Source organism: Carassius gibelio, chromosome A8 (genome assembly GCF_023724105.1).
Source record: "Carassius gibelio isolate Cgi1373 ecotype wild population from Czech Republic chromosome A8, carGib1.2-hapl.c, whole genome shotgun sequence".
Classification (NCBI taxonomy): domain Eukaryota; kingdom Metazoa; phylum Chordata; class Actinopteri; order Cypriniformes; family Cyprinidae; genus Carassius; species Carassius gibelio.
In genome coordinates, this window is record NC_068378.1 from 20,456,554 (window position 1) to 20,484,419 (window position 27,866).

Sequence of the window (27,866 nt, forward strand, 5' to 3'; positions counted from 1 at the left end):
GACGTCAGACGCATGGTTTTTCTCGCCGCGCGCTCCTCCCCGCGAGCACTAAGGCAAAGTGTAAAAATGGCGTCCATCATGGAAGGGCCGCTGAGCAAATGGACTAACGTCATGAAGGGGTGGCAGTACCGCTGGTTCGTACTGGACTATAACGCCGGGCTGCTGTCATACTACACTGTAAGTTTTTCTTTCATGGCTACAAGATATGAGAGATGGTTGATCGCTTAGGGACCCGTTCCATTAACGTTTAATGTTGGGAAGCAAACGAGCACTCGTAGGCCTGTCAGGAGTTGGGAAATCTGGTTGGGGCGGGGGTTATCTTGAGTGACCGTGACTTCAGCCAGTCCGGCCTTTGCCGGGAAAGCCGTTAGCCAATGAGCAGCTAGACTCGACGTGTTGTCAGCGGGAAGGCCACCTCCCTTGGAAAAATGCTTACAGTAGTATAGTTTGCAAAAATTAAAGGGTGGAGGCGTCCACATGTGACCGCTGTTTTGGATGCGTTAGCTGCAGGATATATAATGTCTTAACACACATTTATAGCTTTCAGTCTTCACCCGGAAAGCTCTATAATGTCCAAACACAAGATAAATAGCTAAGATAAGAGCTGCAGTTGCTGTCAGTCAATCATCCACAGCTAGAGCTGTCAGGTTTGTTAATATCTACATATAGGCTATATCATTTCTTTTGGTCAGTAATTGTTTATTGGCATTAAATAGGTAAAAATTAACTATTCACTCTGATTTTCTTGGTTTACTGTCACGCTAATACTGCATGTAATCATGATCCAACAACTGAAACTCAACTGTCAAACAGGGATATTAAACAGAAAGCGTTTAACAAATAAGCTATGGGTCGCTCTCAGGAGCTCCCTGAATTCAAGTGTGGTGCTGTGTTACATTGCCACACCTATCAAAGGTTTCCTCACTACTAAATATTCCACAGTCCACTGTTAGTGGTGTTATAACAAAGTGGAAGCAGTTGGAAACAACAGCAACTCAGCCACAAAGTGGTAGGCCTCATCAAATCAGAGTGAGGTCAGCGTGTGCTGAGGCGCAGAAGTCGCCAGCTTTCTGCAGAGTCGGTAGCTACAGACCTCCAAACTTTGTGTGGCCTTCAGATTAGCTCAAGAACAGTGCATAGAGAGCTTCATGGAATGGGCTTTCATGGCCGAGCAGTTGCATCCAAGCCTTACATCACCAAGTGCAATGCAAAGCATTGGATGCAGTGGTGTAAAGCACGCCGCCACAGAACAGCTTTGGGATGAACAAGAGTGGAGACTGTGAGCCTATGAGCTAACCTCACAAATGTTCTTCTAGAAGAAGGGTCAAACGTTCCCATAAACACACTTCTAAACCTTGTGTCTTCCCAGAGTAGTTATAATTTATATTAAAAGGCAAATAGTAATGTTAAAAGCCCTGTCTATTTTCTACTGTATGATGCAAAATCCAAATTGTTACATGTGTGATCACAGAGCCAACAGTTTGAGAACTTCTTAAATCTTCAGCGAAGCGAGACTTGAATGCATTCCATCCTTTTGTTGGTCATTTATCCAAATGCTCCTTTAACACTCAGTCTCCTTCTTCAGTCCAAGGACAAGATGATGCGTGGCTCTAGAAGAGGCTGTGTGCGACTTCGGGTAAGAAGCTGTCTTTATTGCCAAAGCAGGACTTACTTTTTTATTTTATTTCGATGATTAACTGTCTGTGCTTGTCCTCATTCTGCCATTTATTCTTGTTTAGTAATGATAATTGAACCCTAGCTGCTGTTAAGAATCTGCCATTAGGATATGAATGTAGAATTTCAAAAAATGATCTGACTTGTTTTTATGCTGTATTGTTGTTTGAGGTTGATTGCATCTAGTATGGCGTTTAAGGTCTTCCTTTAGGTGTCCCTGAAGTTTTTCTACATCACATTTAGTAAAACATTTCTGTTAGGACCACGTTTAGTATACAATGATGCTAAAACAATCAAAAGTCATCCTCAAGCTGTTGTATCGATTCTTTAAAAGCTCTTAGTATGCCTCTTCAATGTAAAACAATGCTGTTAAAAACTCTTCACCAGTAGATGGCGCACTCTTCAGTATAATATGCAGAGGACAGTTATGAAATATGTCAATTTAATGCAGGGAAGAATTATTCTAATATAGCTACAGAGTAGAATTAATGTGTTAAATCTAAGGCTGCGTGGTATTATGAGTATTTTAGTTGTAGATAACAGCTTGAGATGCCAAAAGGATGAAGATAGACACATTTTTTTTCTGAAAACAGCTTGTAGTTAAATTGCAAATTTAAGTGTTAGTTAAAGAGTTTTGTGTATCTTATTTAATGTGAACGTATTGCATAGCTTAAATCAGTGATGTAATAAATAAGAAATTGGTTCTCCAAAGTGCCTGAGATTGAGCAGTTAACTTAAATCTAAGACGGACGTTAAAAATGCACAGGGCGTTGGCTTATTTTTTTCAAGGCCTGTGGTCTGATCTGAGCAGTTATTGCTGTCTTCCTGTCGGAAACCAGTAAATACACTGCCTGGCATGTCTGTATTTAAAATAAAAAAAAAAATAGATTTTTTCCTTTATTTTCGGCATTTTCTTACTCAAAACCATGGCATGTTTTCAAACTGTTCTGTTTAATGTTTTATAATGTTACAAAGGCTTTTAGATTTGTGAATGATAGTCTGGTTTAGTAGTACATCAGGTCGTCTGGTCCAGTTGTATTTACTTAATGCACCGATTTTCCCTCACTCTTTCTCTCTGTCCTCCCTTTTCAATTTCCATCTCCTTCCCCTTTTTCCCTTTTCTTCCTTTTCCTTGTTCCCCTCTCTTTCTCTTACTCCACCCATTCTCTCCCACCCCTTTCCTTCTCTTTCTCTCTCTCTCTCTTCTCATGTGCGTGAGGGAGTGGAGCAGAGGAACTGATAGAAAGAGAGGGAGCGAATGACGTGTCCCTCAGTCTGAATGGCTTTCGCTGCGTTCCTTTTTTGCAGGGAGCTGTGATTGGAATCGATGACGAGGACGACAGCACTTTCACCATTACCGTGGACCAGAAGACTTTCCATTTTCAGGGTGAGGTCTCCATTCTCTTGTTCTTCTATGGCTTTTGTCTCGTCCATCTCCTCTTTCATCTTCTGTTCATTGGTACCTCCTGTTGTGTCGCTTTTAACCGGTGTTTATAGTGCGGCCATCAGCCGGCTGCTCACATGTGCCCTGTCTGTCTTGCACACTCCCTCTCTCTCTCTCTCTCTCTCTCTCTCTCTCTCTCTCTCTCTTTCCATACTGCTCATCCCTCCTCTCCTCTTTCCACTCTGATTATTTTTGCTCTTGCTTACTCATTCTCCCCCACATGCTCTTTCTCATTTTGATTTTAAAGAGGATTATGACATCAGTAACCAGAATTCTGATGCAAACACGACCCACTCGCGTCAGTTGCATGCGCACAATCCGTACATGCATTAGGCCTGGTGCATTTGTCCGGCTTATCTCTTGTGACCATTGACGGGACGATCTGCAGATTTTGTAGTTTTATGAATTGAGATCAGAGACTCTCGGATCCGTGTTGAATATCTACTAGGAATTTCCTTGGAGCTAGAAGAACTCTTCGAGTAGAACAGACAGTCTCACCGCAGTGTTACTCAAAGCTGCTGGCTGCTGAGCTCCAGGTTTTTAGCCTCTAGCCTCCACCTTTTCTCACTGGCTCATCTGTCTTCCTTCACCTCCCCCGGCATCCGCTCTGCCGGGGGTGCGTTCACTCTCTCCATGCCCTCACCCACTGCTATGTTCCGACACTGTATGCTGTGGCTTTACTGTAAGAAGGGTAAGGTCACGCTCAGCTGGGACTCATCTGATTGCATCTTCTGCCGGGACCATTTATCATTGGGGTTTGCATTAATGATTAATTTCAAACATGCTTTGTTTTTCATTTACACCTGGAGTTGGCTGGTTGCGTTAACTTTTAAGCGTTTTATTAGTTCTCAGAGAGTTACAGGTTTGAAAATACGCACTTGGCGGCACTATGTTGAGTATGTGAAGATTGTAGCTTTTTTATTTATCAGTGATCGTTTTAGGCTCTTTCCATCCTGCGATAAGCTTTCATTATGAAGGTTATTCTCACTCTCTTTATTAAATTTCAGTAAAATTAATTACCGACCTGCTTTGGCATTGTATGTCAGTTGTGCTGTGGAATGCCAATCCAAAAAAACCCAACCTGACATGCCAGATTTCCTGTTGTGCGTTTGCATGTGTGTATTTCAGTGAGTGTAAGTGTGGAGCTCAGGCTTTAGTTTCAACGATCTTTTAAACCCTCTTGAGATCCTCAGGGACTCATCCTATCAGTTCTCATATCTCCATTGCAGCAGCAAGAGCCATTTACCCCACAGCAGAATTGGTTTTGTGCCTCCTGATATCAGTCGACCGGAATCACAGCACAATTAGCTTGTATCTTGGTTATTTTTAGATTTACAAGGTGCCACATTGGGCTCAGAATGGTATATTCTTGAGTAAAGATCTCGTTGAACACATGAGCAAATGAAGATTTGAATGTTGTTGTTGTTGTTGTCCGTAATAGTTTCAGATGGCATGCACACAGTCTGTTCATGAAGCTTATGGTATGGTGGGCTAAAGCTAAAAGCTATTTTGATAACTGCTTAATCTGAAGATTACATTAATTGAAAGGGAATATCCTATTCCTATTTATTCAGTGTTTTAAGTGGTGTCAGAGGTTCTCCATTACAGTGCATTTTGGGGTCAGATTGTTTTTTTTGTTTTTTTTTAAGAAAGAAAGAAAGAAATTAATGCTTTTATTCACCAGTGACACATTAATTTGATCAAAAGTGACAGTAAAGACATGTATAATGTTACAAAATACTTTATTTAAAGTAAATGCTGTTCTTTTGAACTTTTCTATTCATCAAGGAGTCCTAAAAAATTATGCAACTTGGTTTCTACAAAAATACTGTTTTCATAGAATAAGAAATGTTTCTTGAACACCAATTCGGCATATCAGAATGATTTTAGAAGGACCGTATGGCACTAAAGACTGGAATAATTAATCTATGCCGTCGCAGGAATTAATTACATTTTAAGGTATATTCAAATAAAATTGAACATTTTTATTTTAAATATTTCACAGTACTGTACTGTACAGTACTTTACTGTATTTTTGATCAAATTAACACACACTAAGTGAACATAAGAAGCTTCATTCTAAAACATTTGAATGGTAGTCTGTAATCAAATTTCTTGATTATTATTATTTTATTGATTATTATAAACGACAGATATTAAAGATGCTGGACTTGTCTGATTTTCTACTGCTTCCTATTGAGGTCTCTACAGCCTTTTGCAAATGGCTTTGCTTTTCTTGAAACCGATTACCATTTGTTTTGCATGTTGTTCTATTGAAGTTTGGCTTTGCAATGCTAAAAGGTTGTTCTGATTTGTGCAGTGTTTGTGGTGAGTGCAGGGTGGAGTGATTTGTAAAGTGAGATGTGTTCAGGTTAAACTTAAGCAAAACTCTGCTTTTGTTTTTCTTGTTTCAACATGAAACATCATCAGGATTAGAGCAGGCTGCCCACGGAGCTAAAACCAAACAACATGCTGCTAAGATGTTACAGGGTAGTAAGAACAAAACCTTGCTCTAGAAATGCACCTGCTTAATCTAAATATGGTGTAATGAACATTCGCAGGACAGTAAAAGCCATGTGAGCTTAAACTTTCATAGCGGTGAATGTAAGAATAAAGTTAACCTCCCCACTCAGGTGAGTTTGACCGGTCAAGACGGGTATATATGGAGAGGTTCGCACAATGTCAGCCACAGAGACGGCTCAGAGGAACTGTACTTGCTATTTAGAGGACCATCCATAATTTATCATACTCTTCTGTGGCCCAATATCAGTGTGGCCTGAAAGCCCCTTTATATTCTAAAAGCCTCTACCTGACTTCCTCTCAGACACTTGACTGCAAAAAAGCAGATAAAAGCTTTCATTGTCAGACACTGAGCTCCTACTGACAATGGTTAAACATTTGCATTCATGCTCTAGAGGGGAAAGAAATGACAGCGAGAGAGAAAAGAAGTGGAACAGTTGCAATGAGGAAGAATGAGCTACTGGTGTGTGTTTTCCTTTCTGTCATCAAACTCTCATGTTTCCGCAGGATGGAGCTGGCAGTGGAAAGACGCAGGGAGTCACATGGAAGCTGCAGTGATTTAGTAGAGACTGCAGGAGAGCACACACACACACATGTGCTCTCTTCCAAAACCTGCTGAGCTAAGCAGCCTTTTAAAGCTCTCTCCCAATACAAAGGCCTTTTCAAACTATAGATATAAGGAAGCTCACTATGTTTTCCGGACAGATGGACACACACCAATGATGCTAAAGAAATCTGTATATTTCCCCTATTTTTACATTTAGATGACCATTTCCATAATCTAATAGTCACTTTAAGTTAATAATTGAAATACTAGATTTAACAGTAGTGTTAAAAGCAAGTCTATTAATTTTAGTGTCCATTTTTTCATACTGTGTACATTGTAATAATTTAAGTTTTAGTGTTGTTTTTTATTGTTATTATTATTGTTTGTAATTAAAAATAGATATCTAGCTTCTAAAAGGTTTGGGTCAGTAGCATTTTTGTTTTTGCTATTATTCTGCCAAGATGCATTAAATTGATCAAGAATTACAGTAAAGGCTTTTACATCGTTTCAAAAGGTTTCCGATTTGAATAAATGCGGTTCTTTCTAAACTTTCTTTTCATTTCTTTAAAAATAATAAGCAGCAGCATTGTTTTAAACATTAATAATGCAGTAATAAGAAATGAGCACCAAATCAGCATAAAATGATTTCTGAAGGATCATGCTTCATTGTAGACTGGATTAATTTTAAATTGGAAAAATATTTCCCGATATTCATGTTTTTACTTTATTTCTGGTCAAATAAATAAATGCCTTGTTGAGCATAATAAACTTCTTTCAAAAATAAACTTCCTTAAAGTCTTACTGACCCCAAACTTTTGAATGGTAGTGTAAATAATTTATTTGTGTCAGCCAGATTTTTTTTTCTCATCATTGCCACACAGACACACACACACACACACACACACACAAACACACACACATTCTTTTGCCTCCTCCGACTGTTACGCTTCACTATTCTTTAACATCTTGTAGTAACTTAGTGGCAAGTCTGGTGAAAACATCCTGCTGTTTAACAGCTGCTTGTGTAGCAGAAATGTATTTAACGTTCACTATGTTTAAAAGGATTTGTGTAAATGATTAGACCGTTTTTTTGAGTTTCTCTCTTTCTCTTGCATACTGCTGGGGTGTCATTAGAAGGGCACATTGCTTAAGGTGCCCTCATTCCAGACTGAAGTCCGCTATTGCTCTCCAGTGACACACTCCACCTTTCTCTCCGTATATAGGGTAGAGATGGGGAGGGGAGCAACTAAACACTGAATTACATTGTGCAAAATAGGTAATGAAATAAGTTAGCTCTCATGCATTTGCTCAAAGAACATTCAATTCAAGTAAACAGCAGTTTAAGTCTCAGTTTCTTTGATGATATTTGCACTGCATTGTTTATAATTTAATTTGTATTATTAAAAATATATTGTAAATGTATAATTTATTGCTTTTAATAATAATGATTTTTTTTATTTCCTATTCTACTCAAGGTTTTGCTGTTGCTGTAGTCTTTAGGTCAGTGTTAGCATGTCCTCACTGCCAAATAACGGACAACTGCAGTGTTTTGTAATCAATTTGACTATCTCACCTAGTGTCATCTCATTGGCTAGCGAGTGGAGGTAGCCTAGCATCATGCATCATGTGATCTCTGCTCTGATGTGTCAGTAGCGCAGGGAGGTGCTGTGTTTGTTTTGGACGGTAAGTCTCACACGGATCTGGGACTTTGATTTCAAGCATGTTCCATTGACATAGGATGGCTTTGGTGGTCCTGTGCAAACACTAACTGTGCTGTATTTTATAAGCAGGTAAAAGTTTTTTTTTTTTTTTGAGGACGTTAAACCATTTGTATTGTAGATATTTCTGGTTCAGGTTGTATAGATTATTAACCGATTCAATGGATCTGTGTCAGTTGTGATTGTATGTGTCAGATCTTCTTTGTGCTTTTAAAAGCTTTTAGATTTTTTTCTGAGCTTTGAACCTTCATCCATCGAAGCTATATGTTACGTTTGGAGTGCTGTTTCTCATCTGTTCCCTGAGGGATTGGTTAAAATGAATGACAAATGGCTGTTAGTGAGAGAGTGAGACTTTAGGCTAATATATTATCTGTCTATATGCTTTAAGGTGCCTTCTCAGGCCTACATGAAGTACTTTTTAAACTGACTATTTACCTTATGTCATGTGATGCTTAATGAACTTCTGTGGAGCACCAAAAGATATGTTTTGCGGAAGGTTCACACTGCTCTTTTACGTACAGTGAAAGTGGATGGTGAACAGTGGCTCTAGATCTCCAAAAAGCCCCATAAAAGTGGTCCGTACAGCTATTGCTCTATATTTTAAGTCTTCTGATGTCACATGATAGCTTTGTTTGAAAAACAGACCAAATTGAAGTCATTATTTACTGAAAACCGTCTCCTTCACTGAAGCTCATGAATCTTGCATGTGTATCATGTTTGATTGTGTGTAAACATCAATGAGAAAGTTCAGTGGAATTAATTGAATCATGAGGGTGGGTAAACGAATACAGAATTTTATTTCAGGTCAACTTTCCCTTTAATGGTACATCAGTTTGTTGCCCTGACTGTTAGAATCTCCTACTTGTATTTTATGCTGTAGGCTGTAAAGTTTTATGCTTGATTTATAGACCTTTTGAAATGCAGAGGCTGTGTTTTTAGCCAGATCTTGGCTTCTCTGAAATGCCATCTTTCTTTTCTTTAAGAAGCTCAGCCACAAAGCGTTATTTACCAGTCGTATTTACACAAGGGCAGAGGCTTTCATTTGTGTGTTCCTGTTAAACTTAAACCACAACCCTGTTTTGTCTTCGTGAAACGCGACAACAGAGCTGTAGTTACCGCTGTCACCTTCACAGTTCCACGGCAGGGTCATTCTCCACTCTCCATTTCACATGCTGTGTGTTGTCCGTCTGCTTATTACTAATGGATGTGTTTTTGGATGTTCCCCCCTCAGCCCGTGACGCAGACGAGCGGGAGAAGTGGATTCATGCCTTAGAAGGGACGATTCTTCGGCACACCCTTCAGCAGGTAAGAGCCACTTCAAGGCCACATGAATGGTCTCGGAGAGGTGAAGATTTTTTACTTTTATAAAATAAATAATAATAAAAGTTGTTGTTATTATTACTGTTGTTGTTATTTCTTTATTGCAATAAAAAATGTAAATGAGTAAAATATTTAATAAAAAAAGTGTCCTCCCATTAGCATAATGTGTTTTTAATTAGATTTTGTGAAAAGATTTGCTTTTCTAATGATCTGAAAACTACAACAAAATAAAGGCCTGAAGAGGAGCTCTGAGTGTATTGAATGCGTTATACATGCCCACCTGCTCCGTGCCAATAGAGGAAACGAGGACAGGCTGAGATGCATCATGCAGCTTTAGTTAGTTTTTTTCCATCTTGTAAATAATTTATGAATTTTTCATGCTTGTTTTTTTTTCCCTCTCCCTCTGTATTCTTTCCCTCATCCTATCCTCTCAAATATCTATGCTCCTTCAGTACCTTTAGTCCGCTGTTATTTTTTAATTTTGTAAACCTGCTGACTGGCAGCTGCGTGTACCTACATGCGGAATGTGTGCAGCTATCCGGTCACATGATCTCCAGCAGGCAGCAGCCAATCACAGCTTTGCTTAGTCAGCCAGCCCCTCCTGTGCAGCAGATGGCAGGTCCAATCACAGCACAGTATTGTGTTTTCTACAGTCTGTAGAGCTTATGCTACTACTTCTTTTTTTTCTTTTGAGGAAGTATACTGTTCCTGATCAAGAGTGTTTTATAGAACATCTCTGAATCAGCCGGAAAGTTGATAGGTATTTGTTCACCTTATTCGCCCCTCCTTTAGAGGAGGAACTTACAGGAAAGGGTGTTTCAACTGATACTGAAAGTGTTTCTATGAGTGTGGTCAGATTTGTGGAGGCATGTCCTGCAGTGGCAAGAACCGAGTGAGTATCTTTGTTGAAATTTACTGATGCGTTAAATGTTACTCGTGTTGTGTATGTGTGTGAGAGTGTGGAGAGGTTGGGGTGGGTGTATATGTTCACGAAGGCAGGGAAGCATTTGCGTGTGCAAATCGAGAGGGCATGGGTCATACGTGCGTAGTTACTTTTCTACTAACTTGAGATTTGCAATCTCAGCAACATCATGAGCACATGAGTTTAAGTCAGACTTGTGTGTTTGCTTATTCAAATGTCTCACTGTTGTGTAAAAAGACACTACAATAGCCTATACACCCCAGATGGCTTAGTTTATTCACACAATTAAATATTCTCTGCAGTTGTGTTGGATGTTCAGATTTTCTGCTATGAGTCAGACTGAAAGAATGGGATCAGCTTCCTGTCTGGACCGTCTGTATGTTCAGGATTGTGTTAACCGCTACCATGTTACTCTCAGCATGCCATGGCTTTCCTCAGCCAGGCACAGGATAAAATAACTGTAATGCTCTCTTTGGGTTGCAAATGCTTGTTAAGAGGCATTTTGGCAATTTGTTCATGCTAAAACAGTAGATTTCAGGGCTGGGAGGTGAGATGTTTATGGTGCCTATAGGATATGACCAAGCATAATTAATAGAGAATTGTGGATCAGTTCCCAGGGATTATGCATGTCAGTAAAAGCCTATGCCAGATATATTAACATAGTAGTTAAATCCCACATTTGTTTTTCCCTTAACCGGAAATTGTTTCCTTATTATTATTATTATTATTATTATTATTATTATTAATGTATTAATGTATTAATGTTCGTGGTCGGAAATACAAGTTTTCCTGTGATTAATTTCTTGAGATTGTGTGGCTTAATCATTTAGGTTCATTAATAAAAGTGCAAATTGTCGCGCTCAAAATTATTGTTACACATATTTAATTTGCTGAAATCAGCTACACTGACCCAAAATAATAACATATTACCCTCTGAGGTTATTTATGTGCTTTTTTTGTTCCACAAAATAATGAAAAAGACTTACATTACTGTTTGTAATATTCTCTTTTATATATAAAAAAAAATAAATGCTGAAAAATTCCAATACTGACTCCGTATAATAATATTGTTGCTCCGGCATGACCATAGTTGACCTGAATGATAAAACTGACCATCTGTCTGATACAATGGCTCTTGTTGCAATGCTTAAAATGTGAAGTACCTTTGCAAATTGTGTTATTTGTTGTCACAATGTTTCAGGCTTTCATTCCAGCTGTTAATAAATCCTGCTTTCATTGTTTAGGGATGTGGTTTATAAAAGCCTTCCTTTACCTCATACATCACAGAAGTACAAATAACCTTTTATTGTGCATTTACATACATGTGTTTGCAGTCAACTCGGTGAATCACATGCATACTGATATTCCACTTAACCTTTGATTCCTGAGCGGATTTGCTCTGCTCCTGGAGACTTTGACCTATTTTTTAAATGTTTACCGTTTTGACCTGAAGTTAGCTGCCCAAGGCTGTTGTGCATTTTCCCATGCAATTCAGTTTGGCCAATCTCCATTGTTAGGTCTTTCATGAAGGCCGGCAAGACCCAAATCTCACGACAGTGACCCCCAGACCAGGGAATACCTCTCTTGTGTAGGTTACTGCCAAGTTGTGCCAACATTGCCTGTGCTATCAAAACTTCACTCCAAAGCCACCTAGGCTAGCTGCTATTAGCTTTAGTCTAGTCTGACAGTTTAACTGAAGAGTTCTCGGATAGCTTAAGGTTGTGGTTATGCTACTGATAGAAGAAGTAATTCTGGTTTGCCTTTCTAATAAGTTTGCCAGATTTCTTCCGTGTTACACTAATAATATTTAAAACTGTTTTTGTAGTTACAAGGAAGCGATTTGAAGGGTTTAGTCTGAATTCACTTGTTTATTTCTCAGAACTTGTTTGTTATGAGTTTAGAAAGGATTTCACACCTCATAGGAGAAATGTCATAGCATGAAGCATGTGCTTTAAAAAGTAGTTATTTGTTGATCTGTGATATCCTTAAAGGAAAAGGAAACTCATTTTTATTTAATGTAATTTTATTTCAAAATGCACTTCCGTTTTAAAACTGACAGTTCTGTTGCTTGGTTAAGTAAAATTGAAATAATTCCATGAAAAATCTTGGTTAATTTTGTCGTAATAAACATTAATGTTCAGGTATGCATATCATTCATGACAAGTCTATTGGTCATCTTAAAAAACCTGGGTATTTTTTTTTTTTCTTTTTTTTTCAACCTTGAATTGCTTGGATCAGTTACATAGAAAGGATCAGAAATATTCTAATGATCAGCTGACCTCATGTCCTTAAAACTTACAGTATTTGTGCGGTATTTGATGTGCATTGGATGACTTTTTAGTTTGTTTTTTAGTTCTGCTTTCTAGATTTCTAGTATCACTAACCATTAATAAACTATCACAGCCTGTAGCCTTTATTCTGCAGTTCAGTTCAGTTAAGTATCTGTCCTTCTTATGGTCTGATCTCTGTTTATGCCTGTTGTATAATTGTGTAATTCAGTTAAAGCTGTTAGAGCGCAATGTGAAGACGCAGGGAGCAGTTCTGCTCGGTTCCTCTCGAAAGCAGAACGTGACTGAACTTAGGACACCATGGAAGCTTTTATACACTGGAGAAGGACTGAAACTGTTCCCTCTCACTTTCACTTGCAGGAGGCAGAGACAGGATTCGTTCCCAGCGTTCAAGACTTCGACAAGAAGCTAGCTGAAGCTGATGCGTATTTGCAGATTTTGATCGACCAGTTAAAAGTAAGGCTTTTTTTATCAAAAGACCCAGAAGTACCTTGCATTTTACATTTTACATACATTGCTGTCTAATTCCTTCTCTTGTTGCATCATCTAGCTCTTCGATGAAAAGATTAAAGACTGCAAGGAAGATGAGTCGCGCAGAGTAAGACATGATCATTTTATTTGTGTCATTAGAGATGCATCGTCTAGCAGAGTCACTTTAAGCCTATTTTAGGGGATGAAACTCATGAGACTGTCATTTGATCTCAGGCTTTCGTTTCTGCTTTTTTTTTTTTTGGTTTTATAAAGGTGCATCTTTGTTTTTTAATTCAAGGACATTTCACAAATCTAAATGAAACGGTCCCTTTCTTGTTTTTTATTGTCTTATTCACAGAAAATCGAGAACCTGAAGGACACAACTTGTGTAAGGGCATCTGCACCTTGACCCTCTTAATGGATTTTGGATTTCAAAATTGGTTGTGGAATTCATTTTCATTTCTTGTTTTTATTTTTTAGAGTATGGTAGAGTCCATCAAACACTGTATCGTACTTCTACAGATTGCCAAGGTAAGACGCTTGTATCTTAAGCGGAGAATGTTTTTGCAACTTTGTTTTGTCTGCCTATTGTGTTAATATTTATGTGTCTTGTGCAACCCAACCTGTAATTTTCCTTAACCCTGTTAATGTTTATTTTGTCTGGCTTATGAACATTCCAGAAGGTACCATATTAATGGTTTGGAGAGGTGATTCTTCTACACTAAGGCCATGTTCACACAGCAGCAGAATATGATTGTCAGGCTTGTTTTACATTGCTAAGTATAGTTATTGAGCTAAATATTTGACCTTGATTGTATCACATTCATTACAGTGTATTATTTGACTTCTTTAAGTTTATTATGAACAGGGACCTGTTAGTTAATACAGTTGACAATCCCAAACACTGACTGTGTGAACATAGCCTGAGAGATTCAGGAGGTTAAAATACCTTGAGTGACCATTGTTATTGCTTCAAATTAAAGCAAAGACCATTTGCATCTTTTGTGGCTTTCTCCCAACTGTGGAGTTGCCTTATTTCTCAAATTGTGTTTTCTTTTTCAAAATTTGAAGGATCAAAGTAACGAACAGCAACACGCAAACGGACTGATAGTAAGTTTTGACACTCCTTAGCAATGAAGTAGTCTACTGTAAATCAAACAGTGCTACCGTTCTCTCTTCCACTGAAAAAATCACGTTTTTAAAACTGAGATGTGCATGTGCCCTGATCGGCGGGCTCTGCCCACCACATCTACATCTCTGTCTTTTTTTCTGCTTTCATTCTTTCTTAAACTTCCTGTCGGGTAACTCTGGACCTGTCCTTTCCTGTGGTCATGATTTGCAACAAATTTAAACCTCAATACTTCTTTCCATCATGATTGAACCTAACTGCTTAAACTCTGCAAACATAAGGCACGCAGAATAATCTTTTTTTTCCGTTGACACACATGCTGTTGAACCATGTAGGACAAATGAATACGGATCTATTACGACCTACCCAGAGGCTCCCATTGGGTCAATAACAAACAAGGCTGGTGCTGAAGTGACATAATCACCAACTACGTTTAATGCTCCTCGCAGACTGGTTTAGTTTGAGTTGAAAATCTAAAATCTTTGCATAATGATTTATGCACATTACAGCAGCAAATTATATTTTAGAACACGAAACTTTGAAAATTCAGACAGTATTTAAGGACTTCAACCAAATGTTCTGTTTTTGGAATCTTGAGTTTATTCCTTCTGAATCTGTGATTACCTGAGTGTCTAATCTCATTCTAGTGTTTATGTGTTCACTGCAGGGCTGTAATGGCTCCAATTGGATTTTGATTAAGAGCAGCAGCCTCTGTTGTGGTACAGCGAAAGAGATTATTCAGAACAACAATCAATTTTAAAATTCCTTTTGCAGAAAAGCCCCTCCAAACTCATTTCACTCACTCCCCTGCATGCCTTCTTTTCCCCTTGTGTGTTTTCAGGTAAAGTTACCTCCCCGCTGTTCCCTGTGACATCAGTGTTTCACTGCTGGATAGAGATTTATCATTCTGCCTTGACTATTTAGTGTATGATATACAGGATTTTGGGATGTACGTGGGTGTAAGGCTTAATAGCCTTGTGTCTGAGTCTGTGCCAACTGACAGATGCTCGGTGTTTAGTTACCATAAGGCAGGGATTAATTCATAGTGATTATTGCATGTGAAGAGTCAGTGTGACAGACACGGGCCATAGCTGTGAGGTGGCTCATTTAGACACAGTGTATTATAAAGCACTGAATCGGATTTACTTCAGATCTTTCTCTTGATTATCAAAACATCACTGACTATTTCTGTGTGGAAAGAACGTGGACTCATAAAATGGTTCAAGACGACATGAAATGGTAATGCATGTAACTTGCATAATATGACATCTTATTGACATACGACATTCATTTTATGCAGCCTTACTGAAAAAGTACTAGTCTTACTGACCACAGACTTTTGAAGTAAAGTGTAGTGTAAATGATGTTAATATCATGATGTCTTTAACAATAAATAGCAATATTTTACTGTTTCATGAAGGAAATCAGAGCATTGAAGAGTCAACTGGAGATTTTTTTCAATTAATTAATTGTGCATGTCTGAATTTATCACTTACAAATGGATATTTAAATCTTTTCAGCACCTTAAAGGGATAGTTTAAGGTCACTCTTTTTGTTCAAAATCAGCATTTCTTCTGTGAAGGTGTCCTGGCCACTCTGAAATGAAAGTTTATCATACTTCTTAAGGGCGTCCATCATTTGTTTTCAATAGAAGAAAAAAAGGTCATTTAGATTTAGAACAATATTAGGGTAAGTAAATGATGCCAGAATTGTCACATTTGGGTGAGCTATCCCTTTACACAGTTCTAGTAACTGAATATCACAAGTCCTTGTTTCCCCTGAGGATTTCTGTGATAGCTGGCTTGGGCAATGAAACTGAAAACTCCTATGAGAGGGTGTATTAATAATGTTTTTTCCTGTGAGAGCTGTGTTTTTTCATCGTGTCTGTTGTTCTCTGCAGAGCACCATAAACCCAGTGGATGGGGTATTCCAGCCTGCCCCTCTCAACACATCTGTAGTTAGTGCCATGCCAACACAGACCACTCTACCCACAGGTGAGCTGTCTTTCTCAATTTCATTTCTTAATATTGTGGTGTGTATATATATATATATATATATATATATTAAAGGTTTCTTGGAAGCTGTATTCTATTGATTTGAAACCTCGGAGATTAGATTTGGTATGCAAATTTTGTGGGCATTTATAAGGGCCGATGGCATATGAAGGGTGTGTGTTCATCCATAGATGGATCTCAGGTGTGTAAAACCGAACAGAGGCCTTCTTCATTACCCGTGGGCCCCGTTGTCACGGTGATGGGTAGCCTTCAGACCCCCACTCCCAACAGCACAGGTACGAACCAACAATCACATATAGCGTGTGTATGTTATGTGTTTATATTTATTATATATAGGCAGAAGCTTATATTCAGATCAACAAATTACTATTAGACTTAACTTAATCTTAGAATGAAGCTGAATAGTTTTTGGAAGAAAACATGGTATTTAGGTTGAAGCTAATCTTACTACTCCTTCAACGTGAGCAGAAACAGTATTCCCGTAGTGTTCCTCTGCAGTGGGGATGCAGCCAGAGCTGTTCTCTACGCAGTCGGCCTGTTCTCCCCTGACTGTCATTAGTGCTGGATACAGGGGCTCTGAGAGTTCAGGGAGAGCTGAGCTCAGCAAGAACACAGCCGATCGTTAGCACTCTGGACAGCAATGCAGGAAAAACTATGCATAAAACACAGTTAAGAACTCAAAAGTGCAGACTGTGAATCAGGGTTTCTATTTATATTCATGTTGAAAGTGCTTGTGTCTTTGTCTTATCAACACAACCAAACATTTCGTTTATTAGGCTGACAGCATCACAATAATATGCATGCTTTGTCTTGCTAGCCATTTTCTGTTGTGTTGCTACCTTCCTGTACTACATTTCAAAATTGTGTAATAATTACTAGCATTTTGAAATATGTTTTTATAGATGTTAATGTCCTCGATTACTCTAATAATAAAAATAAAATAAAATAAAACATGTCCTTTTCCATTACATTTTAAATTAAAATATATAAAATAATTATTTGATATCAATATAGTTTATTATATATATTACATATAACAGTGCATAAATAGTAAATCAAAGATGTTTTATAGTTACTCTAATAAAAAATGAAAATGATAAAATAATGCTAATAAAGCAGGCTTTTTATTTTATTACATTTTAATTACATTTTTCATTAATATGAATAAAATTAATAAAATGCTTGTATTTTAGCATTATGTAATGCTAAAATGCTAGCATTTTTTACATATTTTTTATATTATGTTAATATCCTCAATTACTCTAAAAAATGTTTTTTATTTTATTACATAAGTTAAAATGTATGAAATAATTACAATCAATTTCAATAATACTAATGTTAATATGTAAAATATGACCTCATGTGTTGGTGTCATAATTGAAATGAACCAGTGAAGAGTGATGTCAGGGGTAAATATTAAATAATCAGCTTTTAAATTCTGTTGCTTTGTTGGTCTAACGATTATTCTGAAATACACTTTGTGTCTGTGTGTGTTGAGGACTGTGAATGTGATTTGTACAAGGTGTCTGGCATATTTGCAGTTTTTAAAACTAGAGCTTTTGCTTGTGAAATAAGCTATGGATGTAGTGTATTACTAAGCATGTAGATGAGCTAATCGGCCATGCTATTTATTTGAAACCCACATGCCACCATCTTATGCAAAAGCACAAAACCTCAACCCATATCTGAATTACACTGATTGCCGGCCATGGTATTGCTTAAATGACTGTGGTTAAGTCGTATTTCCTCTGCACACTTACATTTATTCTCACATTTATTAGTTTAATTTTCGTCCTGTGGTTTTAGGGAGTGGTCCTTCAGCTCCCAGCAGCAGCGTGACTTCGCCCAGTCACATGACCGTACCACCCCACACTGTCCCTGACTTCTCCTATTCCAGCAGTGAAGATGAGTTCTACGACGCTGATGAGTTTTATCAGAGCAGCACCTCACCAAAACACTGCATAGAGTGAGTTAAACACACACACCACAACGAAACATGAAATAGTGTAAGTAACGTACACATGCACACACAAAAACATCTGTATAATTAAAACTCACTGAAGTACTGCTGCACAAGTAAATTATAGTAGCACCTGCCCACATGCACTTTAAGTAACACTATATTATGTAAAAACTGTACTGCTTAGAGATAAACACACTCCCACCCACTATTTACTGCAAACAAAAAGACACACAGTCGACCTAATTAAAACGGTACATGTGCATGGACTCACTTACACAAACAAACGCTAGCTTACATTGCCACATAATTTATTCTGGAATAAGCTGACGTGATATTCTTGTGTATCTGCAGTCCGAAGAGATCCGCTGCTGTGAACAGTGACGATAGCACAGCCCTAAAACGGCCAGACACCAACGAATCAATCAACTCCTCCATGTCGAATGGCACCACTGATGCAGGTACACAACACACACACATGCACGTCCCTCACGCTTAAGTTCCCCAAAATGCATTGAAGCAAATTTATTTTTATTTGTTTTTTTATATATATTTAAATTTTAACACCCTTTTAACACTTAACTAGAGCACCTTGAAAAAACTCACAATATGTATAGTATAATTAAGATGAATAATAATAATAATAATAATACATTTGTTTTAATATTATTTAAATAAGAATAATAAAAAAAAAAATCAGTGTTTTTAAGAAGTCTCTAATGTTCATCTAAGTTGCATTTATTTACTTAATACAGTAAATACATTAATACTGTGAAATATTATTACAATTTAACAACTGTAACTGCGGTGTGTTTTTTCAGATCAGTTTGACAGTCACGATGAGAAAGATGATGATGGCGAGGGTGAATCTGTGGAAGAACACAAAAGTGTCATCATGCATCTGCTGTCTCAAGTGCGCCTGGGCATGGATCTCACCAAGGTAAACACAAACCGCCTTCTCTGTCTCACATTCCCATCTCTCTGTAATTTCTACCTTTCAGTCCATCTTTGTCATTTTCAGGTTGTCTTGCCGACATTTATCTTAGAGCGGAGGTCGTTGTTGGAAATGTATGCAGATTTCTTTGCACACCCGGATTTGTTCGTAAGGTAACACTCGTTCTGTCTTATCTATAGATCACGCAGCTGTTCGACCATATGGACTTATCATACTTAAGTCTGATAACGGCAGCACTGTAATAACTGATGAATTTCGGAGTAGTAAAGCTAAATTTCTGAGTAGCCAGTCAGCAGCTGAGCTGTTTCCAATGTACTGTTCTAGTAGTTAACTTTTGACAGAATATTACATTGCTATTTTATTTTATATCTCACACAGCTTTGCAACCAAATGAGCTGAGGAAAAATCTAACATGCTCTACTAGAATAACTTTGCTCTCAAAAAAAAAAAAGTGGGATTAATTCTAAATTGATTTGTTCAAACAGTGCATTTTAATTAACTTTTGATTGGCACATTTTGCAGTATTGCGGAGCAGCAGGATCCAAGGGACCGCATGGTGCAGGTGGTAAAGTGGTACCTCTCAGCCTTTCACGCTGGCCGGAAAGGATCTGTGGCCAAGAAGCCCTACAACCCCATTCTGGGTGAGGTGTTCTTCTGTCACTGGGACCTGCCTGAATCTGAGGATCCTGCTTCTTCTGTGAGTGTGGGTTCGAAGGTCTAAAAAAAGCCAAAGTTTGCAGTATCTACTATAACAGACTTTATTACCATTTTTCTTCTCCGTCACTCACTGTCCGTCTTTCTAGGAGTCTGTATCAGATGGGCCATTGCCGTGGTGTAGCAAAAACAGTGTGTCATTTGTGGCAGAGCAGGTTTCTCACCACCCTCCTAGTAAGTACTCAAATAACAGAAGAAAATAGATCCACTTTACAAGTGTAAGACTTGAAGGACCTCAAAGCCCTTTCTCACCTATCCTTTTCATCCACTTTCCTTCCTCTCAGCCATCCTTTCTTTCAGTCCGCTCCCTCAGAATGGTCAATAACATAATATAATATTCACAGTCAGTTTTAGCATCATTTGAATTTTCTCCGGGCGACTGGTATAATGGTCTCAATCTTACTATAAGTAGACTCAAAGGTAATACAGATCCTAAGAGTTTAGAAATATGTGTTTACTGTAGAGGGTGTGCCATTTCCCTGTGTCTTTCATGCAAATTACCATCTAACCCAAAACGTGTAACTTTCCACGTCTAGGACTTGATCAGTGCACATTCCAATTGTTAGGTCCTGTCTCCATTTGGGCAATGTTTATTTTGGTCTTAAGTACTTAAGAAAATGTTGTTGAGATGGAGCATAGGGCACACCAACTGGATCTTTAGTGGATCTTTAGTACTTAAACTGTAAGGGCTAAAAGGGAATTTTTATTTACGTCAACTTGATGTTGTTTGACCGACCTAAATAGGGTGAGCCTAACCCACTTGTTTACTGTAATGTAACTTTAGCTAAGTGTATATGTCAAACCAAAGCTACTATCTGAGAAAGTAATGTTGGTCGGCTTGTATCTTAGTAGTGGTCTTCACCTCTGACTAGAGATAATGTTTAATTAGTGATTTTATTTATGAAACTCTTTGATAATATTAATGCATTCATCTGTTGTGATCTTTGGGTAAATTGACAGTTTTCTATCACCTTTGTCCTTTTGCAGTATCTGCGTTTTACGCTGAGTGTTTCAGGAAAAAAATCCAGTTCAACGCCCACATCTGGACCAAATCGAAGTTCCTTGGAATGTCTATTGGTGTCCATAATATTGGTCAAGGTAGTCGAGGACATTGTTAAATGGTGATAAATACACATTAGTGCTGTAGCTGTGCTTAATTAATTGTCCTCTCCTCTCCACTGCAGGTTGTGTGTCTTGTCTTGAATATGATGAGCACTATATTCTTACATTTCCTAATGGCTACGGGAGGTAAGCATCGTTCTATTTCATCATCGCTTTATCACACTGATGTGTTTTAGATTTTTAGATTTCTAGAGGGGGAAGTGGGCGGAGCGTCTCATCCATCCCACTGTGCTCCAACAGGTCAATCCTCACGGTTCCATGGGTTGAGCTGGGTGGAGAGTGCAATATTTCCTGTTCCAAATCTGGCTACAGTGCCAATATAGTTTTCCACACCAAACCGTTCTATGGAGGAAAGAAGCACCGGATAACTGCTGAGATATTGTAAGTCAAAGTGACACTGTCCATAAATTCGCTTTTAAAGTAGCACTTGAGTCAAAAGATTTTGAATAAGTGAATAAATGTCACTTCTTTAATCCATGAGGTGAGTTTTCTTTCATTATTACAGTAAATTCATGCTAATAAATTTATATGCAAGTGCATTAAGATTACTGTGACATGAGAGTATGTAATAAAATCCTCATAATATTGTCCTTTTTAGTGCTCCCAATGATAAGAAGTCATTTTGCTCCATAGAGGGAGAGTGGAATGGTGTGATGTATGCGAAATGGGCTACGGGAGTAAGTTTGATCACTAGAAAACAAGAAAAGACAGTACATTCAAGAATAAAATTGAAGTAACATATTTCTTTTTCCTCTCAGGAAAATGCACTATTTATTGATACAAAGAAAACCGGCATTGTTAAGAAGAAGGTGCGGAAATTGGAGGACCAGTTGGAGTATGAATCCAGAAGGTGTGTAGGTTCGAGTTTTCTCTCTCCCTGTTTTCTAAATGTTGTTTCCTTCATAAAGGTTTTCCATAATGTGAATCTATTTTCTCTCAAGCTCCAGTGCAGATTCAAACTCTTTTTTTTTTTTTTTAAAAAGCCTCCTTGACAAGTCATGGGAAACCAGCCTTAAAAACCCATTCGAATTTTGTGTGTGTTATGAATTAAGATTAATCCCTCAGATTCTGAAATCTAATTTGTATTACCAAATGAGTCTTATTTTCCTACTCCGTCTGGGAGGCTTTTTAAAGTGATTTGCAAAGTCCACATTGAAAATCTGCAGTTGAAATTTCCATTAAATCTGGGTATAAACAAAGTTTATAACAGTTTTAGGATTATCAGGATGCTGATAATATAATGTGCAATGGGAGAATGCAAAATACAAGCATTTTGACTAGTGGACTTTTGGAACACACAGTAAGCATTTAATTCCCAGTTCAGTTTTGTTTGCAGCTGGCTTATTTGCTGGTCTTCGAAATGCTTGGTTATTTTATTTTCTCTTGGGGACCTGCTGAAGTGATGTTTTTTTATTTTGTTTTCTGCTTGGGTACCTTTGTGAGATGATCTGATGCAGACTGCTGTTATTTCTCTGTCTGGCTGTCAGTTTGTGGAAGGACGTGACTACGAACCTGAAACTGAGGGACATTGATGCTGCGACGGAAGCCAAACACAGTCTGGAGGAGAAACAGAGGGCGGAGGCCAGAGAAAGGAAGGAGCAGGACATGCAATGGGAGACGAGAGTGAGTGTGCTTAAGTACACGCACATGTGGAGGGGAAATGTGCCGTGAGATATAATGAGACTGAAATATGACGCTGATAAATAGTCCTTAATTAGTTCCTGTTGCTTATAAAGCAGCATGTTCTTCCTCTGAATGTTACCCATGATGCACATAGCCGGATGTTTAAAGAGCCCAACAGTGCCTGACGGTTTACAAATTCATTTTCTCCAAACATTCGTCAGCTTTTTCCCAAACCAACCAACTCGTGTTTAATTTAGCAGTCAGACCGTCCTGTACATTACAGTCTTGTTTTTAGCAGGAGCTGTTTTGCTGAAATGTTCCTTGGAGATATTAGAACATGCATTAATTGAATCTAAAACACCTTTGACCGAGCATCTCGATTCACTTTGCCTTTGTTTCCCTGCAGCTGTTTCATGAGGATGGTGAATGCTGGGTCTACGACAAGCCTCTCCTGAAGCGAATAGCATCGCAACGACACTGAGGCCGTCTCCGAAAACCACAGAGTCTAGAAAACAGAACTCTCTCGCAAGCCACTTTTCTTATTCAGCCTTGGAATGACTAACGAATGAACCCTTACAGCTTTGCATTTTCGATGTTTGAAAGAATGACAAGAAGAAAACCCACTTACTCTATACAAATGGAAAAGACCTCCCTGCTCACTAGTTCAACACTTCCAGCTCTCTATTACATCTTTGAGGAAGAAAAAACACGCACAGAACACGTGATCAGAAGCCCTTTAGCATCGCAAATCAAACAAGCGGCAAAGAACGATCCCAGTGGACGTGTCTCTCTCTCTCCCACTCCTAAAGGGTTGAGGTGTTTTTATCGAACAAACTCTGAAAACTACAGCGTTCTGGATCTCAGGGATGTAGTGGACTGAGGATTGAAGGCTGTATCTTAATGTTCGAAAAGCCTTAACGTTGGAACCACAAAGTAAACAAAATGAGAACTTGGTTCACATACTGCTAGCTACAGCTGTTTATTTATATATATTTTTGTTTTCCTTTTATCTTCTTTCTCTAGGGCAATAGTAACTTTGAATATACATACATGACGGCAACCATTCCCTTTATGTTCCACTCCATCACCATGAGTCTTTTAAGACGATGCGGTTTCATGCCCCAAAATCAACAATGAGCAAAATTTACTATTTACAAGACGGGGCTGAAATTTAAGAAACTTTGCCATGGTTGTGTTCCATTCCAATTATGTTTTTTGTTTAGGCGGGGTGATTTGATATGCTCTCTTTTTTTTATGATAGCTGTCTGAGTGTCCACATAACTTATCAGGATAGTACAAAGTTGGACTGTCCAGTAGGAAATCGTAAACGTGCACAATAAAACGATTTGACAAATCTATTCTTGCTGTGGTCAAGCAACATTATCACAAATTGCCCTGCAATCTCTCTGTGAAATGTAACATTTTAATCCAAATAAATATATACGTTTCATAGTCATGCATCGGAAAGATGTGATTCTCTTCTTGAAGGTAAAAGTAACCGTCTGTGGATGTATGGACTCCTGGAATGACATCTATGCATTGTGTAACAATATCACGCAAAATCAAATTGAGCAAAACATTATTACTGCTACAGCTTTAAAAAGCCACTTGCTCTCCATATTCTGTAGTGAAATGGAGGCCTTATACAGTAAATTTCACTTTCACCTAGAGTTGCTTTCCAGAAGCAATCCCAAAAAACTTTTTCTTTGCCTGGCAACGATTGATTGTACCAGATTTCCATGTATCAAAGAATAATATTAAATCTCAGTGAGACCAATTTGTGTGAGAAGGTTGAATGAATTTCTTCTTCCAGACGTCCAGAGTTGAATGATGCTGTAGCGGTTCACTTCATTTGTACTTCAGGGATTTGTTTCATTTTGATTTCCAAAGTAATGGGAATTAATAAACATCTAAAGTCATAGTTAATGTATTCTTTATCTAGATATATTCTGCTTTTTTTTTTTGTGACTATAAATTAGTGTTTACAAATTCTTATTCATAAAAGAATGACTGTGAAAATCATGTAAATTGTGGGAATTCTTTGGTCAGATGTGTGGGAACCTCACAAGCCATGTATAAAAAGTACACAATATTTCACAATAACTTAATATATAATAAGTCTTGTTTACTATAACCTTTCAAAGCTAAGAGATAATTATGTACAGACATAATGAGTGCAAAACGTGAATGTTCTCAATATATAAGTGCTTATGGAAACTTGTTTTGCACACAAACAGACTTGTTATAAATCACTTTTTATGCATTGCTAAAATCTCATCGGCTAGAATTTTGTGTGTGAATGCGGCCTTTACAAAAATCTTAATTCTTATTCCGTTATTGAAAGTATTTCATTTTGCTGGAAAAAAAAGTGTGATTAGAAACTACTTTCTATGACTTTACTACATGCATTAAACGGCACGTGAATAAGCAATTTTCCGCACTCATCTCACTGGCATTACTGGACAATTTAATTTATTAAATATTTATGTTTCTTTCAGCATTGAAGCATATTCATGTATCACTTAAGCGCCACCTGGTGTCATTTCAGTGTACTAATATAAGCTGAGCAATTTCCCAGAAACCATTGCGCTGAAACTGTATATAAAGAAAAGCTTGGCGTTCATCCGGTCTCATTCTTCCGCGGCGCTTCAGGGACTCACTCGGTAATTCATTGTTTCTTTAATCGCAGTTGTCTTCAATGTTATGTTGGGAGTTGTTGTGTAATGTAGATATTTGTTGTGTACCGTAAGAAGTTGTGTTTTATTAATTTGTTTTTAAAAAAAGGCGTCGCTAATTCGCAGTGCGGTCCACGTGTTACGTTACAGGCCTCGAGCCGTAAAATGTTTAACTTAACTTAATTATTTGCTTAAAATATGCTCCAAAGTTTCAAGCGAAATATTTCAATATTAGTTTGACTAAACCAATTAAAGTTTCCTTCACAATTGGTCCACGTGGTTGTTGTTGCGAATCATTCCCTCATGTTCACATGATGATACATGATGTTGGTAGGGACATCTGAGAATATATGATGAGTACCAACATCTCTGATGTGCATAATTGTTCTGCGTGCAGTCTTCTGTTAAATGTTTCTTTTCAAAGCCATTGAGTTTCTCCCTTTCACTCTCCCTCCCTAGTATCCGGAGGATTGACTGCACGCGTGAGACAACTGGTATGTAAACCTTTTTAACAAATCTATTCTTGGTGGTTGACTTGCTTATGATGAATAAAATGTATAAGAGTAGTGGACAGGAGTGGTTTCTGAAAACGTTTACACTGAAGCATTAAGTAAGGTATTAGTTGTTTATAATATTGTTTCAAATTTAAATTTATATATCATATTTTCTTTTTGCAGAAATGTGGTGTGACTCTGGAAAATGGGGTCAAAGGTATACATTTTGTTGTACTTTTAAGGCGTATAAGTGTGTATGATGATCATATTTGCTACTCTTGAGTTTACACTGACGAGACTGCAACCACCAAGATACATTATCTGATGCACTGTTTGAATTTCATAAGGGTAGTGTGTGTGCACGTGCTCGTTAACATTTTTGCCCCCCCTTTTTTATTATTTTTTTTTATTCCTAGGAACATGTGCAGCGAAGTTAATTTGAAAGGTAAGCTTAAAGTGTTTTCTAAAGTGACTCCTAGGCTGCAGTCATTCACTGTTTATGATGATTGTTTTATAAAACAATGGGAATCTCTCTGAACTAGACTGAAAGACATCCGTGTACTGAAACAGTGCTAGTTTAAGACGTTATCCTCCTTTTTTTCTTTATTCTGTACTAACAGGGCTTCATTATTACAGGTTGTTTTCGTTCCTGGAACAAGAGATATGAAGATACCATCAGCTGAGCAAGGTATTTTTGGATTCATTTTCTTTTTAAAACCTGTAATTTCTGTGACGCAAATGATGACCGCATAGTTCAGCAGAAAATCCATGAAGAACACACAGCATTGTCTTTCGCTCCTAGCTGATGTATCACTGGTGATCTAGAGTTTTGATCCATGTCTTTTGTAGTTGCTTTCTTACACTGGTTTCTCTTTGCAGCATGAGTTCTGCAGGGGTGAACGCATATCTGGTGAGTTTGATACTTTGAAATTGTTATATTGAAGCTATGATGCAAATGATGACCGCATAGTTCAGCAGAAAATCCATGAAGAACACAAAGCATTGTCTTTCGCTCCTAGCTGATGCATCACTGGTGCTCTTACTTCTGTACTGGTGTTGTTACTTTATCTTACACAGTTTTCTCTTTGCAGCAGGAGTTCTACAGGGGTGCAAGGGTTTACTCCTAATTCTTGCTGTGAAGAGATCAGCAGCTGTCTGAATGTTCTTCAGAGTAAGTGTTTAACTTGAATTGTGAATGGTATCCAAGTGGTCTCAAACTGATGAGTTCGAATCAGGTCTCTGATCTACTTGAGGACATGTTAAAACATTCTGACTGAAGACCACATAATGGTGCATTTTACTCCCTTAAAAGCAGGATTGTGAGGTTTTTAATGGTCCTTTTTGTGTCTCTTAGGACTGATGACCAGCATGATGTGCTGATGGCAGGCACCGTAAGTATTTTATTCCTTTTGTATTAAATCTGTAGCTCTAACCATTTGTGATGAATCGTATATCCACTGACTTTTTTGTGAAGGAAGGATATTAGCTCTGGCTGATCTGGTCACACTTTACAATCCTGGTTCTCGTGGATGTTTTCTGTTCTAACAGGCATGTGCTCATTGACAGGTGTGGTGGCGACTGCTATTCGTGGTGTGCAAATATGAATGCAGCATGTGCTTGTAAAGGTTGGTTTCTTTCCAGATGTTTGGCATTTTCATGGTTTGGTTTTGTGATGCTTTGCAAATGTCTGACCTGAACACACAATGTGGACAAGCTTTGACTGAAACCCAGGTCCTGACTTTGGGCAATGTGTTTATTATGATCAACTAACCAATGGCAGGCCTATTTTTTTTTTTTTTTTTTTTTTTTTTCCTTTCAGGGAGCACAAGATTATCCAGGATGGCTCTGGAAACCCATATGGTATAAGGTATAATTCTTTTTTTGATCTTGTCGTTTTTGTTGTTTTTCCAACCTGTGATGACATGATTCTGCCAAATGAATATGCTGATTATATCATTTACCGTTCCATATTTCTGAGGTTGACTTTGACATTTACTTTAACCCTGATATTTGCACCTGTGCTCTTCTAAAGTCGGTCTGTTTCCTTGCAGCCGTGTTGCCTGCATCTGACTCTTCTGAATGGTGGTCCAGAGCTTCGGTTCTTGTTTTCTGATTTTGAAGTCCCTTGTCTCTGAGGCAATTAAGTGACGCTCCTCTACATTTGTTACAACCAAGTTTGTAAAGCGTAATTTCAATAAAGTTACAAAATCAAAGGTCTGTTTCAAGTTTATAAGGTGCTTGATGTACTTGTATATGTGGGTTGGTTGATCTCTTG

The 27,866-nt window shown here is 38.0% G+C and overlaps 1 protein-coding gene and 7 non-coding genes across 15 annotated transcripts; all 8 read left to right on the forward strand.

Annotated features, from left to right (window-relative positions):
• Window positions 1-18: 18 nt before the first annotated feature.
• Window positions 19-27,804, forward strand: LOC128018832 (oxysterol-binding protein-related protein 9). Of its 8 annotated transcripts, none has more exons than XM_052604638.1 (34): window positions 19-177; window positions 1,586-1,636; window positions 2,983-3,061; window positions 9,135-9,208; window positions 12,794-12,889; window positions 12,984-13,031; window positions 13,263-13,292; window positions 13,385-13,435; window positions 13,976-14,014; window positions 15,934-16,027; window positions 16,219-16,323; window positions 17,855-18,014; window positions 18,363-18,469; window positions 18,830-18,948; window positions 19,030-19,115; window positions 19,486-19,660; window positions 19,767-19,851; window positions 20,665-20,775; window positions 20,862-20,925; window positions 21,040-21,180; window positions 21,398-21,476; window positions 21,558-21,649; window positions 22,287-22,422; window positions 22,829-25,085; window positions 25,557-25,591; window positions 25,775-25,808; window positions 26,008-26,036; window positions 26,228-26,279; window positions 26,471-26,501; window positions 26,683-26,762; window positions 26,946-26,982; window positions 27,140-27,216; window positions 27,411-27,458; window positions 27,643-27,804. In XM_052604638.1, the coding sequence occupies exons 1-24, from the start codon at window positions 67-69 to the stop codon at window positions 22,901-22,903; spliced, it is 2,208 nt and encodes a 735-aa protein (XP_052460598.1). In that variant the 5' UTR covers window positions 19-66; the 3' UTR covers window positions 22,904-25,085; window positions 25,557-25,591; window positions 25,775-25,808; window positions 26,008-26,036; window positions 26,228-26,279; window positions 26,471-26,501; window positions 26,683-26,762; window positions 26,946-26,982; window positions 27,140-27,216; window positions 27,411-27,458; window positions 27,643-27,804. The 8 variants fall into 8 exon arrangements, with proteins under 8 accessions (XP_052460598.1, XP_052460597.1, XP_052460600.1 ...); XM_052604637.1 differs by having other exon boundaries at window positions 27,158-27,216; XM_052604640.1 differs by having other exon boundaries at window positions 26,686-26,762.
• On the forward strand, window positions 25,399-25,479 carry LOC128019214 (small nucleolar RNA SNORD74). Its single transcript, XR_008185111.1, has one exon. It is a non-coding gene; the product is annotated as a small nucleolar RNA SNORD74 (small nucleolar RNA).
• LOC128019218 (small nucleolar RNA SNORD75) lies at window positions 25,634-25,703 on the forward strand. The gene has a single exon (XR_008185115.1). It is a non-coding gene; the product is annotated as a small nucleolar RNA SNORD75 (small nucleolar RNA).
• Window positions 26,083-26,163, forward strand: LOC128019212 (small nucleolar RNA SNORD79). Its single transcript, XR_008185109.1, has one exon. It is a non-coding gene; the product is annotated as a small nucleolar RNA SNORD79 (small nucleolar RNA).
• Window positions 26,321-26,405, forward strand: LOC128019216 (small nucleolar RNA snR60/Z15/Z230/Z193/J17). The gene has a single exon (XR_008185113.1). It is a non-coding gene; the product is annotated as a small nucleolar RNA snR60/Z15/Z230/Z193/J17 (small nucleolar RNA).
• Window positions 26,538-26,622, forward strand: LOC128019215 (small nucleolar RNA snR60/Z15/Z230/Z193/J17). Its single transcript, XR_008185112.1, has one exon. It is a non-coding gene; the product is annotated as a small nucleolar RNA snR60/Z15/Z230/Z193/J17 (small nucleolar RNA).
• Window positions 27,259-27,317, forward strand: LOC128019217 (small nucleolar RNA SNORD78). The gene has a single exon (XR_008185114.1). It is a non-coding gene; the product is annotated as a small nucleolar RNA SNORD78 (small nucleolar RNA).
• On the forward strand, window positions 27,501-27,572 carry LOC128019213 (small nucleolar RNA SNORD47). Its single transcript, XR_008185110.1, has one exon. It is a non-coding gene; the product is annotated as a small nucleolar RNA SNORD47 (small nucleolar RNA).
• Window positions 27,805-27,866: the final 62 nt, after the last annotated feature.

Bases quoted from the DNA above. Each gene is read 5' to 3' on its own strand.
- LOC128018832 (XM_052604638.1), top strand. From the start codon at position 67: ATGGCGTCCATCATGGAAGGGCCGCTGAGCAAATGGACTAACGTCATG. The intron at 19,116-19,485 runs GTAACACTCGTT...CACATTTTGCAG, and splicing joins CACCCGGATTTGTTCGTAAG to TATTGCGGAGCAGCAGGATC. The intron at 20,776-20,861 runs GTAGTCGAGGAC...TCTCCACTGCAG, and splicing joins TGTCCATAATATTGGTCAAG to GTTGTGTGTCTTGTCTTGAA.